At 36.1% G+C, this 18,381-nt stretch overlaps 1 protein-coding gene across 1 annotated transcript; it reads right to left on the minus strand.

Annotated features, from left to right (window-relative positions):
* Positions 1–11,423: 11,423 nt before the first annotated feature.
* Positions 11,424–12,378, minus strand: LOC149678962 (sodium-coupled monocarboxylate transporter 1-like). Its single transcript, XM_089835956.1, has 4 exons — positions 12,171–12,378; positions 11,951–12,051; positions 11,529–11,888; positions 11,424–11,466 (listed from the first exon to the last, which is right to left on the minus strand). The coding sequence occupies exons 1-3, from the start codon at positions 12,376–12,378 to the stop codon at positions 11,691–11,693; spliced, it is 507 nt and encodes a 168-aa protein (XP_089692082.1). The 3' UTR covers positions 11,424–11,466; positions 11,529–11,690.
* Between the last annotated feature and the right edge of the window lie 6,003 nt (positions 12,379–18,381).

Consider the following 18,381-nt stretch of genomic DNA (forward strand, 5'->3'; position numbering starts at 1 on the left):
ACTTAAAAATTTTCCCTTGCTCTAGTCAAAATTTTATCTCTCCGAGTCGAGAGGAGAAATATCTACCCACTTATTTATCTAATTGTGCAACTATTGCTCTTTTTTTGACAAAAAAAACCGCATCATGCTTTGTACTGCGAATGCGGTCCGGAAATTCCGAACTTTGTCCCCTACAACGAACACCGACCGACTCAGGACCCAACCTCTCCGTGACATTCGTCACTCGGTGAGGTAATAGGCAGTAGGCACCCAACCAGCTTTTTTTTGCGAAGGGTTTTGGTTGATGTCACAAAAGTGCGTTCGACCTTCCGTACCCGAAAAGACATTTACTGAGAATATTATTCCATCATTATTTCGCGCTGAACGCAGTCAACAACTTTGGTAAATGATTAAGACTTGAAGATTCAAAGTTCGCAAAGCCCCTAATTCCAGGTACCTTTTCTCTTTTAATTCGTAGAAGACCAACAGTCTAGAGCTCCGCATTATCTATCCATTATTTACGTTACTTTATCTTTATCCATACTCTAAAGTTATCCACAGAACTTACAAGTTAAATCGTATTATAATCCACAACATAGTATATAAATAATCGGTTATCCACCAATTTATGGATAATGGATAGAAAATGCCGAGCTCTACCACGCCCGACCTAATATTTACTTCCCCAGTAAACTTCATGAAACATTATTTTCAGTTTTCGATAAGGACCAAAAAGTGAAATTGACTTTGTCAAATTTTAGAAATCAGCTTATTAAAAACTGAATATACGGTATCAGTCATGTATTAACCAGAGAAACCACATAATTACCTTAATCTTAGAATTTCTAATTGATCAGATGAGACGTTTTCATGTACAAAATGCCCAGCCGGAATGCTAGTTATTGGATATTGAGAAAAATACAAGCTGATTTCTCCTTTTTTAACTCCCTTTAAAGGCATGAAAAGGAACTGTTTCAGTATATTACTCATGAGAACCGCAACTTTTCCGTTTGATATATTAAAAAATAGTTTTTGGTCTGAAAAACCTCCAAGATCAATGTAAAGCCTCTTGTTGATCCAAACCTTATTTAGAGCGCTATTAAGTAAATTTTCATTCGCCTGGAAAAATAAGATTAAAATGAGAACAAGGGTAGATTTAATTTTAGAAGTAGGAATGGAGAACAGAGTAATCTCTGCGCGCGACCCCCTTCCCCAGGACGGAGGGGTATGAAAGAAGAGGCGGGTCATAGCAACATAGGTAAAAAAGGAATTACACATTTTTCCCGTCCCCGTCAGCAACGTCATCAAAACGTAGTTTAAGTGAGCCAATAAGATAATTTGAACTTTTCATTACGTGTTGGAGGAAGGGGCTCTATACTGGGCTAGGAGTCGGACTGAAGGCTCCATTCCTACTTCTAAAATTAAATCTATCCCTGATGAAAATTTATAGTTTCGATTTTTCATTAAACTCAGTCAAATTTTTGTCAATAGGTTATTTAGAACAGAGAAGCCGAGAAACAACCATTCTTATATATATGGTTCGGTTTTGATTTTGTCGTGGCTCCGTCCAAAGGTTAAATATTTACCAATCTTCTAAGGTACTTGTCTTCTATGGAATTTCTCACAAGAATCAGTTTGGCATCATTTCGACGAATATAGCTCGGAAGGTCATTTATATGATCGACTTTTAGATAATTAAATGAGGATGTTTCCGCATGATAATAACACAGAATATTCCACAAGAGCAACGTTTGCGACATCAACCAAAATGAGAACAAAATCTTCGATGTTCGACCATTCGTCAATCTTTCAGGAATCGCTTAATTCAAACACACAAACATGAAAAAATTACTTCGTAATAAGGCAATCATATTTGATTTAAATCAGTTGGATTAAAAACGTTTTATCTAAAATTGCAAAAAATGGTTTAAGAAACTTAACTAGAATAGGCCTCTTATTAAAAAAAATCATGGTTTGGCATATGTCTGTTTAAAATTTTCCCAGACCTATACTGTCTGTTTTGTCTGTTTAACAATATACAAGGGGGTGTAGATATAAATTAAAAATGAAGTTACCCAAAGTTATTCGCTTCAAATATTATAAACTTGAAAGTTATGCAATTTTGAAATTTATCGTATTTAGTCTAAAATTTGCGGTCTTTTCCCACATTTCTTTTGATATCTTGACCGGTAATAGTTTTAAAAATATAAAAATTGGTATCCCTCGTCAAAATGAGGTCCTGAGGCAGAATTGGAAACCTGTTTGGCGCCATCGACTCAAAGTTTGATTTAGGAGCCATTTTGGGGGGTATCACTCAACATTTTACTGACAAAAAGGACCACCTTGAAATTCCATGAAAAAATAGATCTATTATCGTTGTACACATGTAAATGAACCCCTAAAATATGGTGTTTGAGAAATCATTTTTTTCTATGAAAAGAAAATTTGCTTTTGGCATTTTTTTTCAATTATTTTAAATTTTTTTTCCTAATCGCGTCATTGTTCATTAATAAAACAAAGCCTTAATAAGTAAAAGATAAGTGGTCAAAACTAACCGACTAAATTAACAGATATGGTTTTTTTTTGTTTGAAATGCATTATTATAATATAAAATATCAATAATTGGAAAATTCCTTTTTTTTTTCATCAAAATTTCACTGAACGAAAATATTTTTCAACATAATCAAAAGTACCATGCATACTATTGACATTATTTGGTTATGACTTTATTTCTGAAATGTAGTTCTTCTATTTGTGGATAACGATGAATCATAGGTTTCGATAGACTTTAAAAATTGGATTTTTAGAAAAATTGAGCTGAAAAGGTTATATTTTTCAATTGAAAATTGAAAAAAGTAAAGGATAAGTGGTCAATAATAACTGATCAAAGTAACAGATCTGAAAATTTTCAGTTTTAAAGGCATTATTATAAAATATCAACTATTTAATAAAATTACTTATCTTCTATTTTTCATTTAACGAAAAAACAATTAACAGGAAATACGAGTGTTATTTTTCCCTTAATAAAATTTAGTAAGCAGGTGGAATGAAACGGAAATCGTTTCAAATCATTTAAGGCTAATAAAAGAACCGCAAAACCATTATGAAAAGTAACCGAAACAAGTACCTTAATTAAATAAGAAGTTCCAAAAGTTGTCGTGCTAAGCTTGGCGCTCATAGTATAACGATCCGTCTACAGATATTTTCGACTGATTTAACGTTAAGGCCTATTTTGTTTTCCGTTTTCGAAATATTTTAAATTTTCAAATGACAAAACGTAACCTTTTCAGCTCAATTTTTCCAAAAATCCAATTTTTAAAGTCTATTGAAACCTATGGCTCACCGCTATCCACGAATTGAAGAACTACATTTCGAAAATAATGTCTATCCAAATAATGTCAAAAATATGCATGGTACTTTTGACCACCTATCTTATACTTTTTAAGGCTTTGTTTTCGAAGGTATTTTTTAATAATGAACAATGACGCAACAGTTTTAAAATAATTTAAAAAAAAATGCCAAAGACAAAATTACTTTTTTGATAGAAAAAATGATTCAGGGGTTCATTTGCATGTGTACAACGATGATACGCCTATTATTTCATGGAATTTCAAGGTGGTCCTTTTTGTCACTAAAATGTTGAGTGATACCCGTCAAAATGGTTCCTAAATCAAACTTTTGAGTCAATGGCGCCAAACAGGTTTCACATTCCGACTCACGACCTCATTTTGACGAGGGATACCAATTTTTATATTTTTAAAACCATTACCGGTCAAGATATCAAAAGAAATGTGGGAAAAGACCGCAAATTTTAGACGAAATACGATAAATTTCAAAATTGCACAACTTTCAAATTTATAATATTTGAAGCGAATAACTTTGGGTAACATCATTTTTTAGGTATATCTACCCACAAAAAAAGTTTCATTAAAATCCGCCACTAGTAAGCAGCGACGTTTGTCGAAAATGGAAATAATGACCCGAAAGGCAAAGTTTTACCCCCGTGTCTTTCCGTCTTAGTTACATCCAAATGGTCTCAAGGCTAGGAAATGAAAGTGCCACTAAGCTAGTCTTTTTGTACAAGCAATACAACCAACCTGTTTTAAGGCACAATAGGGTTTGAAAGGATAGTTAACAAAGAACTAGATCACATTCCTTGTTTAAATCAATCAGTCTTATAATATTATCAAGACATTCACCCAATTTAAAGTAAATTATAAACACGAAACGTTCTCCGGTATACATGTACAGTATATCAGCCTAACAACATGAATAAACGCCTATTCTGATTGTAATTAACAATGTTATTATGCCCTATACAGGGTGTTTCTGATAAGTCTGCCATAAATCAAGGGGCGTGTTCTTTGGGTCAAACTGAGTGGAAAGTGTCAAAGAACATGGGGTGTACAAGAATTTGCAACGAAGATATGGCCCCCCAAACATTGGCCCCTAAAACAAGAAAATATTCGAAAATGTAGACTAAAACAAATTCAGCCTTATCAACTTGTTTAGAAATAATGAGACAATTTCAATAGTTTCCCTCTAACATCGTTATTGAACTTTCACCTGGCAGAAGTGTATTAAATGAGTAGAAGTATGCCTACTCTAGTAAAGTAAATTCAAAGTATCATGGTACCTTTCGGTTGGTATTACTTTTATTCTTAACAAGTTAACATGGACGTTACAGGTATTGTTCAAAATGTCCACCAGCGGCGTTAAGACAAACATGAACCCGTCTTTCGAAAGATTCTTGGACATGTTGGAAGATTCCTGGCATGTTCCTGATTGTTTGACAACCTTCAATAATTCGTCTTCGCAAGTCTTCCTCATCACGGACTTCATTCTTGTACACGATGTCTTTGAGATGACCCCAAAGATAGAAATCGCACGGATTTAAATCCGGAGATCTGGCTGGCCACGCAACTGGTCCTCCACGCCCAATCCACCTCAAATTAAACGTAGCATTAAGATGTTCTCTAACTGCACGGCTGAAATGTGGGGGTGTCCCGTCGTGCATAAACCACATGTCACGAAGTAATGCTAACGGTATGTCCTCGAGTAGTTCAGGTAAAGTGTCTCTTAAGAACGTGAGATATGCTTCACCATTTAGTCTGGGTGGAAGAAAATGCGGACCTAGTAAATGATTACCGACAATGCCGCACCATACGTTTAAAGAAAATTGCTGTTGGTGACTTCTAACACTAGTTGCGTGTGGGTTTAATTGGCGCCATTCGTGGTGGTTGTGATAGTTCAGAATTCCATCCCGGGAAAAATGTGCCTCGTCGGTTACTAAAAGGACCCGTGGAAATTGATTGTCCTCTACTCTGGCCAAAAACCACTCGCAAAAGTCGATGCGTCTTGGATAATCTGCCGGGTTAAGAGCTTGCACCTTTTGAATATGATACGGGTGAAACTGATGTCCGCGGAGAATTCGCCAGACCAAAACGTGATTAACATGTAATTGTCGTCCAATTTGTCTGGTACTTGTCGAGGGGTCCTCATCGAACATGGCAAGGACGTCTTCCTCGATTTCCTCCATGTCTTCTGGAATGTCTCGCTCTCGAACGTTGTTGGGTTGTACTTGTCCGATGTCCCTCAAGCGCCTGTCAACAGCCTCGAACGTACGACGATTTGGTATGCGTCGTTGCGGAAATTGTTCCTGGTATCGCCGCTGTGCTTCCACTGAATTGCCCTGCGCCAGTCCATACATGAGATGCATGTCTGCATATTCTGCATTGGTATACGCCATACTGTACTACCACACGTTCGTTCGAAGTGATACTGTGACGTTATCAACAACATCGCGTTACTTTATAGCAAACCACCGTTTAGTTTTTACGTTTGCGTCATGACTGTCAGCATTGTTTTTTATTCACAAACGTAAACAATAAACGGTGGTTTGCTAAAAAGTCTTTGGGGTCATCTCAAAGATTTTTTTGACATCGTGTACAAGAATGAAGTCCGTGATGAGGAAGACTTGCGAAGACGAATTATTGAAGGTTGTCAAACAATCAGGAACATGCCAGGAATCTTCCAACATGTCCAAGAATCTTTCGAAAGACGGGTTCATGTTTGTCTTAACGCCGCTGGTGGACATTTTGAACAATACCTGTAACGTCCATGTTAACTTGTTAAGAATAAAAGTAATACCAACCGAAAGGTACCATGATACTTTGAATTTACTTTACTAGAGTAGGCATACTTCTACTCATTTAATACACTTCTGCCAGGTGAAAGTTCAATAACGATGTTAGAGGGAAACTATTGAAATTGTCTCGTTATTTCTAAACAAGTTGATAAGGCTGAATTTGTTTTAGTCTACATTTTCGAATATTTTCTTGTTTTAGGGGCCAATGTTTGGGGGGCCATATCTTCGTTGCAAATTCTTGTACACCCCATGTTCTTTGACACTTTCCACTCAGTTTGACCCAAAGAACACGCCCCTTGATTTATGGCAGACTTATCAGAAACACCCTGTATAAATAGTTTTATTAGCTCACTACAGTTATTAATTAAAAGCGGAAAGTTACACTGACGTTTCATAATTAATGGTGAATTGATAAGAAACATTTGGCGGAAGATGCTGAAAACGAATGTTTTCCAATAGTGGTAAGATTTATATATTGCAGTGTCTTTCTTTTTCAGTCTAATTCTTCTACGCCGCCTCCTCTTTCTTTTGGCAAGTGCCAAAATCAATTCATTCATAAACAAAATTAGAACACTGGCCACCGTCAAACCAAGAAATACCTAAATAGATTTAAAAGAATTTCAAATAAATGAATATTTTGTTTGAACCCAAAAGAGGAAAATATTCGACCAAATTGTTGGATGGATCATGGACAAATGCGGCCATACTAAGGTAAGTACTTCACTTGTACCTGCGCAAATGTTATAACACTTAATCTTACCATACTATCAAATGGATGTATTCGCGTTTGGTGTGAACCTTGGACAAGAAGAGGCGCGCCGGTGACAATGTGGATTGACTTGTAAAAATCAGTTGTGCAAAATTTGTATGATTTTGGAAGGAATTCCGAGTTCATTTCTAGGCCTAATATCAAGATGTCCGAATTCTAAAAATGTAACCACTTGGTCTGAGTGTGCTTAGTTGATAATAATAACGATTTGAAGATACTTACATTATCAGTTCCAAAAGCGTCAAATTTAGAGCTGAAATAGTATTCAAAACTTAATTAGTAGCTGGAAACCTACTAAAAATTTTCACAGTCAAAGTCACCTCATGTTTAACCATTTTCCAAGGAAGTCTCTTGTTTGTTTCATATGGAATGACACCTCTTCAAACTGTAACGTTCCCTGAAATTTTACTCGCTTAAGCCTATAGTTTCTCTATTAGCGTTATAAAATGGATAAAGAATGCGCGTGAGGAAATTTGTTTTCACTCTACAGGATATGCAACTCCCTATCTCGGACGACAGCTTATTTTGTATATACTCTGTTACAACATCGGTTGTCAGCACCCGCAAAGCTAGGACTCTATGCAACTTAGCTTTGTGCGTGCTGACAAGAGACAAAAAACTTGAGGATCTTGAGGATTTAAAATACCCGCCAGTTTTTTGGCTCGAGTGCATGGACCTCTAGGCCTTAGTTTCAAATACGTGTGAAATTTCCTACATCCTACTACATGTATTTGAAACTAAGGCCTAGATGTCCGTGCACTCGAGCTAAAAAACTCGCGGATATTTTAAATCCCCAAGATCCTGTAGTTTGTGGTCTTTTGACAGCACGTACAAAGCTACGTTACATAGAGATCTAGGTTTGCGCGTGCTGACAACCGATGTTGTAACAGAGTATATACAGAATAAGCTGTCATCAGAGATAGGGAGTTGCTTATCCTGTAGAGTGAAAACAAATTTCCTCACGCGCATTCTTTATCCATGGTTATAATAAGAAAAAAGAAAACACTTACAGGATATAGGCCAATTTTGAGAGCCATAATAAAAATCGCTTCTTTGAAGTAAAATTCGAAGTTCCCAATAGAGGATAAACAGCAAAATAAAAATTTTCGCTAGTACCTTGAACTTATGAGGTAGGGAACATTACTAGGCGAGGAAACGCATATCGTTTTAAATGGGTTTTATGCACCATGAAACACAATGTGACGCTATTCGCTCTACTGATTTACACGGCAAGCGGAATACTAAGATAAGCCTACTATACAGTAGTCAGTAGCCCGATTATCCATCTTAAGGCTTAAACAATTGTACCGTGAACAGTTCAGGTAAATTTTGGGCACAAACAACCATAAGTTACTAAACCACTCTAAAGGTTGCAAGTAACCGAAGGGACTAATAATCTTTGTATTTCCATATCTTTAAAAAAAAGGTATATGCAACTTATTCGTTTAGACCCGAAGAAAAATAGTCAAAGGGTATGCGAATTTATAATTTCATATCTTATTTTACCACGAAAGTGGTATTATGTTACAGTTTCAAGTCTCTACTTTCAAAATATCAAGTTTTGAATATAAATGAACCAAAGTTTCTATTTTTAAAATCCATTGAAAAATCACGAAAACTCAGTTTCGATATATAAACAATTTTGTCTTGTCGAGCTTGTTAGTCTGTTTTATGACATCACTATGACGTGAGGAAAAAAGTGCGGGAATCCTATACGCGCGACGTATACGCGTCTCGAGCTTCTCGCCAGTCTAAACTCTGGGTCTGATAGCCGAGAGAGTGGCACCATCTCACGTCAAAAATATATCTGTGACGTCGGAGTACTGGAAAATTTTTAGCCTTTCTTTAAAAGTGGATTTCAAATAATGTCATATGAAGCATTTTCAAATGCATATTGCCAAATAAGCAGAAATTGGAGAATTAAAAGCTTGATATTTTTGAATTCACAGAAATTAATTCTATCTTTTGCTATATAAATCAGAGGTTTTTCAAACGAAGCTTCTCATTCCCTTTAAAGTAAATCGAAATCGCTTATATTTATTTGTTATTAGCTGTAACCGAAGTGTTTTTCATAGATGCTTCCCGTTGCTCGGTTTCCAGTCTTGCTTCCTGCTACGGTTTTACTGGTTAGAGTTTCATGTGAATGTTGACACTAAACACTAAATAATCTTTGCACTCATCCTTATCAAATATTTTAATGACTTGTTTGATTTTAGAAACGAAATTTTTACCAATTTCAAGTTCAATGATACTGTTTTTTAATAGAGATCAATCATAAAACTAAAATGTACAACTATTTATAAATCCTTCGCAGGCGTACGCGAAACAACCCGCCAAAAATTTGGATCACACATGGGACAAACAAACAAACATTAATTTATATATTTATAAATTCTGGTCTGTTTCCATGGTTTAAAAATCCAGGCTTCTGAACATAGAAAGTGTAAAAATGTCAATACGCAATATTTCGGTTTGAAGGATGCAACAGTAAGTTGGTTTAACTTAAAAGGGGCAGTTATTCACCTATGACTCATTTCCATCATTGTTTAGCTATAGGCGTTTTATGCTGTAGGCCTAATTATAAGTTTGATACGCTTAGTGCGTCCATATTGGCAAAATATAATTGGTGAAGCGTAATTAAGCTACGCGTGAAGTGGATTCTTAATCGATTCGCAGTACAAATCCGACTTAAAACTGTTTGTATCATGATGTAGAACATAAATCGATTCTTCGTAGAAAATATTTCCCACTAAAGTATAACACGCAAGCTTCTCAATGTTTAATTGTGCTACTAAGATTAAGCATTGTGAACTCTTTTTACGTTCACTCGATTTATTGAAAGAGGGAGAGAGTATTATGGGATTGCTTTAATTTAAATAAAAGCTCCCCTTTAAAATTTTGCCACACAATAGGGATTTCACGCTTTCAATAAAGTTCCCCTTTTTCAACATTCAAAGAAACATAGAGGAATTTAAAATGCAAAAGCAAGTATATACTGACGATATTTTTAGAATTATCTTAAAGCTGTGTTTATTACAATTAAAGAAGTTACGTGTATTTTGCTAGAAATAGAAATAGTGGAGAATTTTAAAAGCAAAACCCAATATAGCAGAGATAGATGTAATTTTAGAAGCAGGAAGGAGAACGGTTAGTATTTACTTCAGTCCGACTACCTTGTCGCCATGGAATATTGCAATTAAATCAAAAGTAAATGAAGAAAGAATTACGGGTAGTAAATTTTTCAAGGTATGTCATCGAAGGTCTATTCACTCGGATTTTCTGTACGGGTAATATACTAGCACTCTAAAAGAACGCTCATAGAGGGGCTAATCACTTTTCTACCGCTATTAACTTGGGTTAGGTATGCGTTACGGAAAACCATATTAGCACTGTTAAAGGTACTCTCTCAAGTTTTCTGTTTGTGTCGCACTATTACAATTATAACTGAAAGTAAATTATTGAAGTAATGATAAGGGGTAATCAATTTGGCAAAGTGAAAGGTAGCGTATCGAGGGGCTATTCGCGCAAGTTTTCTGTACTCCTGTTAAGTAAGGTAAGATGTGACTACCATTATGAGCACATCCCTTCGATTAGGTGTGAGGTAAAACTTAATTTCACCATGAAATTAATAGGCTTATTTCATTAACTAGGAACATTACCTCACCTAAATCGCCATACTTATATGTATTGTCGGCTATAGTTTCCATTCCTATGAACATAGTCCAGCTGCTTCTTTTTCTAAAGATTATTCACCTATGTCATAAACAAAACTTAGCAATCATGCAGGGACTATTGATAACGTGCGTTTGGTAAATTCCAACCTAGTTGTGAATAGACCTTTAAATATCGCATGAATTATTCATAATTATAATTTTAATAGCAGGATGTTATCATTTAATAGCTATAAAATATGCATGTCTGGGGAAAAAATGGGAAGATACTATTTCAGGTAACATTTTGGTTTTCCCAACTTGAATTACCTGTATCAGGAATCCATGTAATTTGAGAAGCAGGAACAGAGAACGGTTAGCCCAGTTTAGAGCCCCTCCCTTCAACACGTAGCTAAAAGTTTAATTATCTTATTAGCTCACTTAATCCACGTTGCTGACGGGGACGGCGAAAATTTCGTAATTCCTTTTTACCCCTGTTGCTATGACCCGCCTCTTCTTTCATATTCCTCCGTCCCGTGGAAGGGGGTCCGGGACTTTGACGCGCGCCCACACTTTTAAAATTAAATCTATCCCTGCTCCTTTTTACACTTATTTATATTTTTGGAGAAATAGAAGATAATTACAGTTTATCAATTGAATTAAGGCACGCTTTATTTGGTTTTTGCAATGAAAAATAACATATGATATCATAAACTTCCGTTGTTGATCTAAAATTTTGTCGTGTTTAACGGTAAAGCTTCCAATTGATAGTTTCCATTATAGCCACACCTGTTAAAAATTGTTTGTAAAGCATAGAATTCAAATTCACCGTAACCACCCTGTTATCATTCTTACGTCATCCACTTACATATTCTGAGAAAAAGTTTCTATTCTGAAAAACTTTCGTGGCTTTTGACGAGCTGTAAATTGAAATCGTTCCTACTTAAAATGTTTCTTAATTTCATTAACTTATGAAACCAACCATTCAACAAATTCGAAGTTTCCGAAAGCACAACACCCAACACGCTACTTAATGCGAATCCAATCACATTATACCATATATAGGAAATCTTGTACAATTTTAGGAAGACACTTCGAAAATAGGATTAATTGATAAGAATTTTCTTGCATAGTAACTGCTAACTTACCTTTCTATTTCTGGTGCAAACTCTTTTGTAGAATTGAGCATATTTACTGACGAGTTGATAATCGAGTAATTGCCCTCACAGTGGTTAATGGTGTGTTCCAGCGTAGTGTATTTTCGTTTTGAGACATATAAGAAGTTACCCGTGATTATCCATGTATTGAAAAGCATAGCAGTCACCAAGCTTATAAGGCAAATCTGTAATAATAACGTCTTTTGGATTTAAGTTAAATTATAGTATTTGAGTTGTTTTCCTTTACGTTTTTAGTTAGTTTCTTGTAGAATAAGACAAGTAAGGCTACTCCAGCCAATGGTCCACGGAATATACCGTTCATAATCCCAAAAGCTTTGACTGCGTGACCTATCAAAGGCATAACAAAACTGATCATGGTGGTCAAAATACCGAAGAAGAAACCTGTACAAGGATGACCGATTGTTATTTCGTGATCACATGCCTACAGAATAGCGTACAATTCGTACTTAAACAAATGCACAACGTGACGGACCACTTTTCATTTTGGTTGAAATTGGGGAAGAGTGGTTTAATGAAATCTTCCAAAGCTAGTGCTGCGAAGGCGTTGATGAACGATGAGAATGTACTAAGAGATGCGCTGATAATTCCAGAAATAGCAACACCTTTTAGAACTGGATAGTCTCTGAACAAATCGCCAATGGCGTAAGTAAACATCTGAAAATATGACAGAAATTTTACTACTGGAAACCTGGTGTTACTCTCACAATCAATCACTCCAGATAGGACTGACAATAGCTAACACATATTCTGTAAGAACCCATGTGAAACCTGAGAATGTTTCAAGATACAAGTTTTTCTTTCACCTACATTTTCAGCCTCCTTAAGAATTCATCGACCAAAATAACTGTGAGCTGGGAGGAGAGAGGCAAGAAGGAGTAATAATGTGAATAGGCGGGATAGTTCGCTCGGTGGCTAAACTCGTCTCTCTCATGCGCTGGCTCAGTCACTCGCCGCGGTGTCCGCGCGCATGCGTCAAATTTAAAAACCAGCTTCGAGTTGGAAGTGGGAGCTGGTGGTAGTTTAGTAACCGACGCCACTCGCGCGTGCGCATTAGCTAGAATCGAGGGAGAGAGAGATAAAAATTCCGACCCTCCCTTTTTCCCCCTTCCATGTTTGCTTTAATAACATTAGACTAACATTCCCTCTCAACTCACTCCTCCCTGCTGTGTGGTCATGGAAATCTTAGATGGCTATACATACGTTCGCAGGTCTTATGTGGGTTCTATTTTGCATAATAAATAAAATTTAATTGTCTAATTTAATTCTTCATCTGATGATTTTAATATCATACCTGATCATATCATTCATCTAATATGGTCATTATCTTACTTGATCCATCCGTTCGACACCAGTGTGTTCAGGGAGAGCGAGAGGCTTGCAATGCCCATACGTGATATAAAGTACTGCAGCAACCATCGTAACCGCGATGATGAATGGAAAAATTAATAAGCCTGTCGCTATGACCGAACTAAAAATTTTGTTAATATTTTGAAAACACATCCCAAGATACAGACTTACTTCCTGGCGACTTGGTTTGATTTCGCGGCAAGCACCCTTTGCAATATGGCTTGATTAATCAAAAACGTATCCAGTGAATTCACAATACCACTAAGTAGAAATGCACAAATTGAAGCACGTGTCGCCTCACTTTCGGTTAAACTGGAAACAAATAATTAATAATGAGTCTCAAATTATGTCAAATTCGTATTCTTACTAAATTTCTGTGAGGAAACCATTATCCAATGAGTTTTGCCAGAGTGTGCTTAGACCGTTAAACCAGGCGTTACTTTGGAAGATGACCATAAGTAAAGCGGTCATGGACAGGATAAGTTGTAGGGCATCTGTCCAAACTACCGTACGAAAACCACCCTACGTTTTCAATAATCTGTTACGTTAAAAAACTATCTGGATAAATTTATACCGTGTTAAAGTGAAAGTTCTATCAAATTTCGAGTCAAAAATGCTCTATGACATTTGCCACGGTTTTCAAGTTATGTTTGAATTGTTTTAGAGATGACCCGTTAATTAAAGTAGCATTGTCTTAGAGTTTCTAAAATGAATTTAAATCGTTATCCGTGTAATACCCAAATCTTAACGGTGGCTCTGAAAGCAAAATGTCATTGAACATTTTCTGGTCGAAATTGCCCAAAGAAGGAACAGTCCCCTTAGTTCAACAGTAATAATCTAAGCTTTGTGTATGAAGGGATGTCCACACTAAGCCTGTGGCATATTTACAGGTGGGTCCCTTTACAATGCATAGAGCGGTGTTGGCTTGCCCCTATATCAGATGTCACTCTTAACCGACAGCTTCCGACACTAACAGATCATTCAGAAAAACAGTGTTACTTACGAAAGAACTATAAACGGAACAAACAAACCCAAGGATGCCTGTAGTTACTCGAGTATCGAAAGGTGTTACGGTGGTCAAGGATAGCGCAGGAAGATAAAGTACCAAACCCAAAAATGTAAGCTAGAATTCAATTGCGGTAAGTCTCAATTTATCAAGAAATTTGTCAAGAAACACGTGTCAGTATCTCAGAGAGAAGATATAAGATGCCTTTGTATTCGCGCGCCATAGTCCCAGTTCCCCTTTCAAAATACAAGGGGGGACGTAAAAGGAGGCGCCGGGCTATTTCGCTCTCGTCAGTCGGAAATTTTCCTCACTCGCGTCGTCGCGCTGACGTGAGTTTTCAAGAACCAATGAGATGCTGGTTGTAATTTAGAGACGGGGATTGACTGCGGACCTACGTTAGGACTGGAGATAAAGCTGGAAATCTGGCGAATTTATATCTTCTCTCTGAGATACTGATATAACTTCTTGCTAATACTTAGTTGCCACCTTTTACAAAATATATACCCAAATAATTGGTTGCCACCTTTTCCAAAACATACGACCAAATAGTCAGTTTTCACTTTTTTCAAAAAATTGGCCCTAATAAGTAGCTCCCTTCTTTCCAAAAATATTGACCCTTTTAATAAGTTGACGACTTTTACAAAATAATAATGATACTTGGTTAATTTGCCATTGACCGTTCAATGTGAGTTTCTTCGAACACAATGAACTTTCTTTAAAAGTCTTGGGTTGGTGGTAGCTGAGATGCTAGTTTCTATTCATTTAAAAAGTGCCACATTTGTACTTCTGTTCAATGGGTACTAATCATTTGGGAGATTTGTTTTTATTTCGGTCGAATGGGGTTCTTACCCTATGCTGGTATTTTATCCAATTAGACACGAGCAAATTTGATGAACCTTAATCAATCAATATGGAGTTCATGCAAGGTTTTTACCTTTAGGTTTTTTACAAACCGTATTAATGGGACCATGAAAATTGCTGTCTAAAAATTCTTACCTGAAATACTCCGATCCGGTTATCGTTCGTGGTGACCTTTTGCAAATTCGACTATCACGTTTTTAGGTGTTTCAAAATAATATTCAGCGAAACAGAAAAATACGTGAGGTGATCTTTGGGAGTTTTCTGTACCGTACGACCCTACAGAAACACCACTGAGGCTGCTTTGAGTACAGGCCTATTCAGATTACCCAACTTTATTCAGTTAGCAAATCATAAACTTTTCACTTGTCACCCAATTTTGTCAAGTCAGGGCACTCGTTCACAACACCCAACTAGTCTGGCTGACTACCTTTGGACCACAAGAGGGCGTACAAAGTGGTATACATAATAATAGAAGTGATTGTTTTGGATTATAAATGAACTCGTATTCTCGAATAAATTCGATAAATTTACGAGCATCAGAGCTATACCAACTAAATTTCTTTAGTTCAGGACATAGTGAAGGTCAATAATATTCAATGAAGAAACACCATAAAATCTTAAAAATTACCCCCATTTTTTATAACCCATGTTAATGAACGACCAAGGCCCGAAATCGTTCTTCACTCTTCAGGCTTTCAGCAACTATATTAAATAAGGGCCGCTACTCTCGATTCTCTATCTCGCGCTAAAAGAAAAAAGACACGTGCCCCATGGCGTAATGGTTTCGCCTATTATGATTTGTTTGCTCCCTCTCTGACTTTAATCTGCCCGACTCCAATCGCATACGCCTACCTACCCGATTAAAATCCGAGCTTCGACCTGACAATAGTACGATTCGGTGAAACCTTCAAATTGTCTGTCAATCTGGCCTGACTGGTCAGTCTGCCTTTGTCAGCTGACTAAAGTTGGGTAATCTGATTCGACATTGTCGCAGAGACAATTTATCATAGGGAGTCGAAACTGAGAAATATTATGTTGCTCAAAAATCACGTGATCAACAAAATTGGCCAGGTCTATTTCCGGTATAATTTTTGTGGCCCCTCCCTCTAGGGTGGGTCTAGAATGTTGCGGGAGGGTCTACCTTTTTAGGGAAAGGATAACGCCTGACTGAAAATAACTCGAAATGGCGCCAGTCGCACTCGAAATCGCGAACCCTTATTGGGTAATTGTACAACCAACAGTGATTGAGGGCAAACTTTAAAATTAAAGGAGAGTCATGTGACCGGAAATTTACCTGGCCAGTTTTAGCGTCGCAGCCTACTTGTTTGAGCTACATTGTATTTAGCACTGTCAAGGGCAAGAGCTTCCACTCCCTATTATAAATTCTCTCTGATTGCTTTTCAGTAGATGGGGTACAGACGACAACGTTAGAGGTATGGAGGTTTCCACACCATCCCTCTCTCACCTTCAGGGTAAAACCACTGTATATGAGTGTGGGTTTGATGTTTCCGTCTAGTCATGGAGCCTGTACCTCCGCGATGTAGCTTCGACAACATCAATGGCATTGTATAAAAGACAACATTTCGGGCGTACGGATTGCCATTCATTTTCAGGAGAACTCAACGTTAACTTCAGACTCAACGCTCTCTCTACTTTTACAACTTTGGTAAGTAAACCTTTGACTTTTTCTGATGAGTTTTGAGAATTTATTTTGCGTATGATGTTATTTTATTTTATGTTTAAACGTCGTTACAATGTCACGAACTATTTTGTGTGTGTAAGTTGGTCTCTTAAACCGAGGTCGCAACGAATTAGACCATTTCGATTATCTTTCTTATGCCAAATTAATAAATACCGTCTTTGTGGACAAAGATTAGAAAAAGTTCAAGAAATGGAATGACTGAAGTCCAGATTTTAAAAAATTTCAGTATAGAGACATGATTGTAAAATATAAATTACTTGAAAAAAATGGCTTCACCAAAATTCCATTTGCCAAATTAATTTATCATGAAATTTTACATTATTTTCGAAAAAGTACGTGAGAGGACAGAGTATTCTGTTTACATTTACTTTTTCATATTAAACGTGTTAGCAGAAAAAATATTCTTAAATCACCCTCTGTAGGGAACTTTCGTTCCTCGACTCGTTTATACTGCTATGGTTCTGAACGTCGTAGAGATGAACTTTTTAGTTTGTGTTAATGAACAAATAACAAATTTTAATGATTATTAAAGTTTTTCTTCTAACTTTCATTCTGAAGGGAAAAAATGTCTCGAGTAATCCTGATTTGCTTATTATTGGCTTGTTGCGCCGTCATTTCGATGGCCCAGCTATTAGACTGTAAGTTATTGTCTTAGAGAAATTCTAAAGATTCATAGTTTTGATATATAAACTGCTAATCAATTAGCGTCCCCAGTTTATCAATTATATAACTAAATTAAGATAATTTTTTTATTTTTATTTTATCTTTCAACACTGCGTTATGGATAGCTGGTAAGGTATCTTTGCTTACTTCAATTACCTATTAATTAATACTAAATTCTTTCTTAATTAAATAATTATACGTCTATTGTTTGATGACCCGTTTTCGTCTTTCTAAATTTTTAAACATTGTTGTAGAACCCTTCTGTAAGATTTTTTAATTTGCTTATTTCAATTATTTAATTTTAAATTAAATGAATGAACATAGTTTAAATTATTACATTATTTATAAACATTGTGCTGCACATAGCCGGTAAGATTTAATTCCGTATTTTATTTATTTATTTATTGTAGTTTGAGAATGAACATGTACAGTATTTTAATCTTATTTTTATTTTTAAACACTTTCCGATGCGTAGTAGGTAAGATTTTTTTATTTTTTTATTATTTATTTATTAATTGTATGTCTAAACTTTGAGAACTTATATTTTTAATTTTTAACATAGAGAGTAAGATTTCTATGCTTATTCATTTATTCATTTATTTATTTATTTATTTATTGTTTGTCTATTGTTTCATAAAGTATTTTTTCTTATTATTATTTTTTAAAATTGTGCCATGTATAGTCAGTAAGATTTCTTAACATATTTCATTTATTGATTGTTTGTCTAAAGTTATATAAAATATTATCCTCCTTTTTTCAAACATTTTCCAATACATAGACCGTGAGATATTATTGCTTTTTTCGATAATTTTTTCATGGCCGTTTAGAGAGATTGTGGGCCCAGGGAAAATTAACCATATCGCGGATCCCTCACGCGTCCTGGGTCCTTGGGAAACCGATCAAATTGTCTCTCTCTCTCTCCCTCTCTCACTCCCTCTCTCTCCCTCCCTCTCTCTCCCTACCTCTCTCTCTCTCCCCCTCTCTCACTCTCTCTCTCATAGCGATTTCCACTGACTGCTCCAAAGAGTGCTCTCAGGGTTAGGATGACGTAACTGCCCTCAGCGAGTTTTGGAGAAAA

This window comes from Phalangium opilio, unplaced genomic scaffold, assembly GCF_054372755.1.
Source record: "Phalangium opilio isolate 3A_F unplaced genomic scaffold, DU_Popi_V2 ptg000042l_1, whole genome shotgun sequence".
Taxonomy (NCBI): Eukaryota; Metazoa; Arthropoda; class Arachnida; order Opiliones; family Phalangiidae; genus Phalangium; species Phalangium opilio.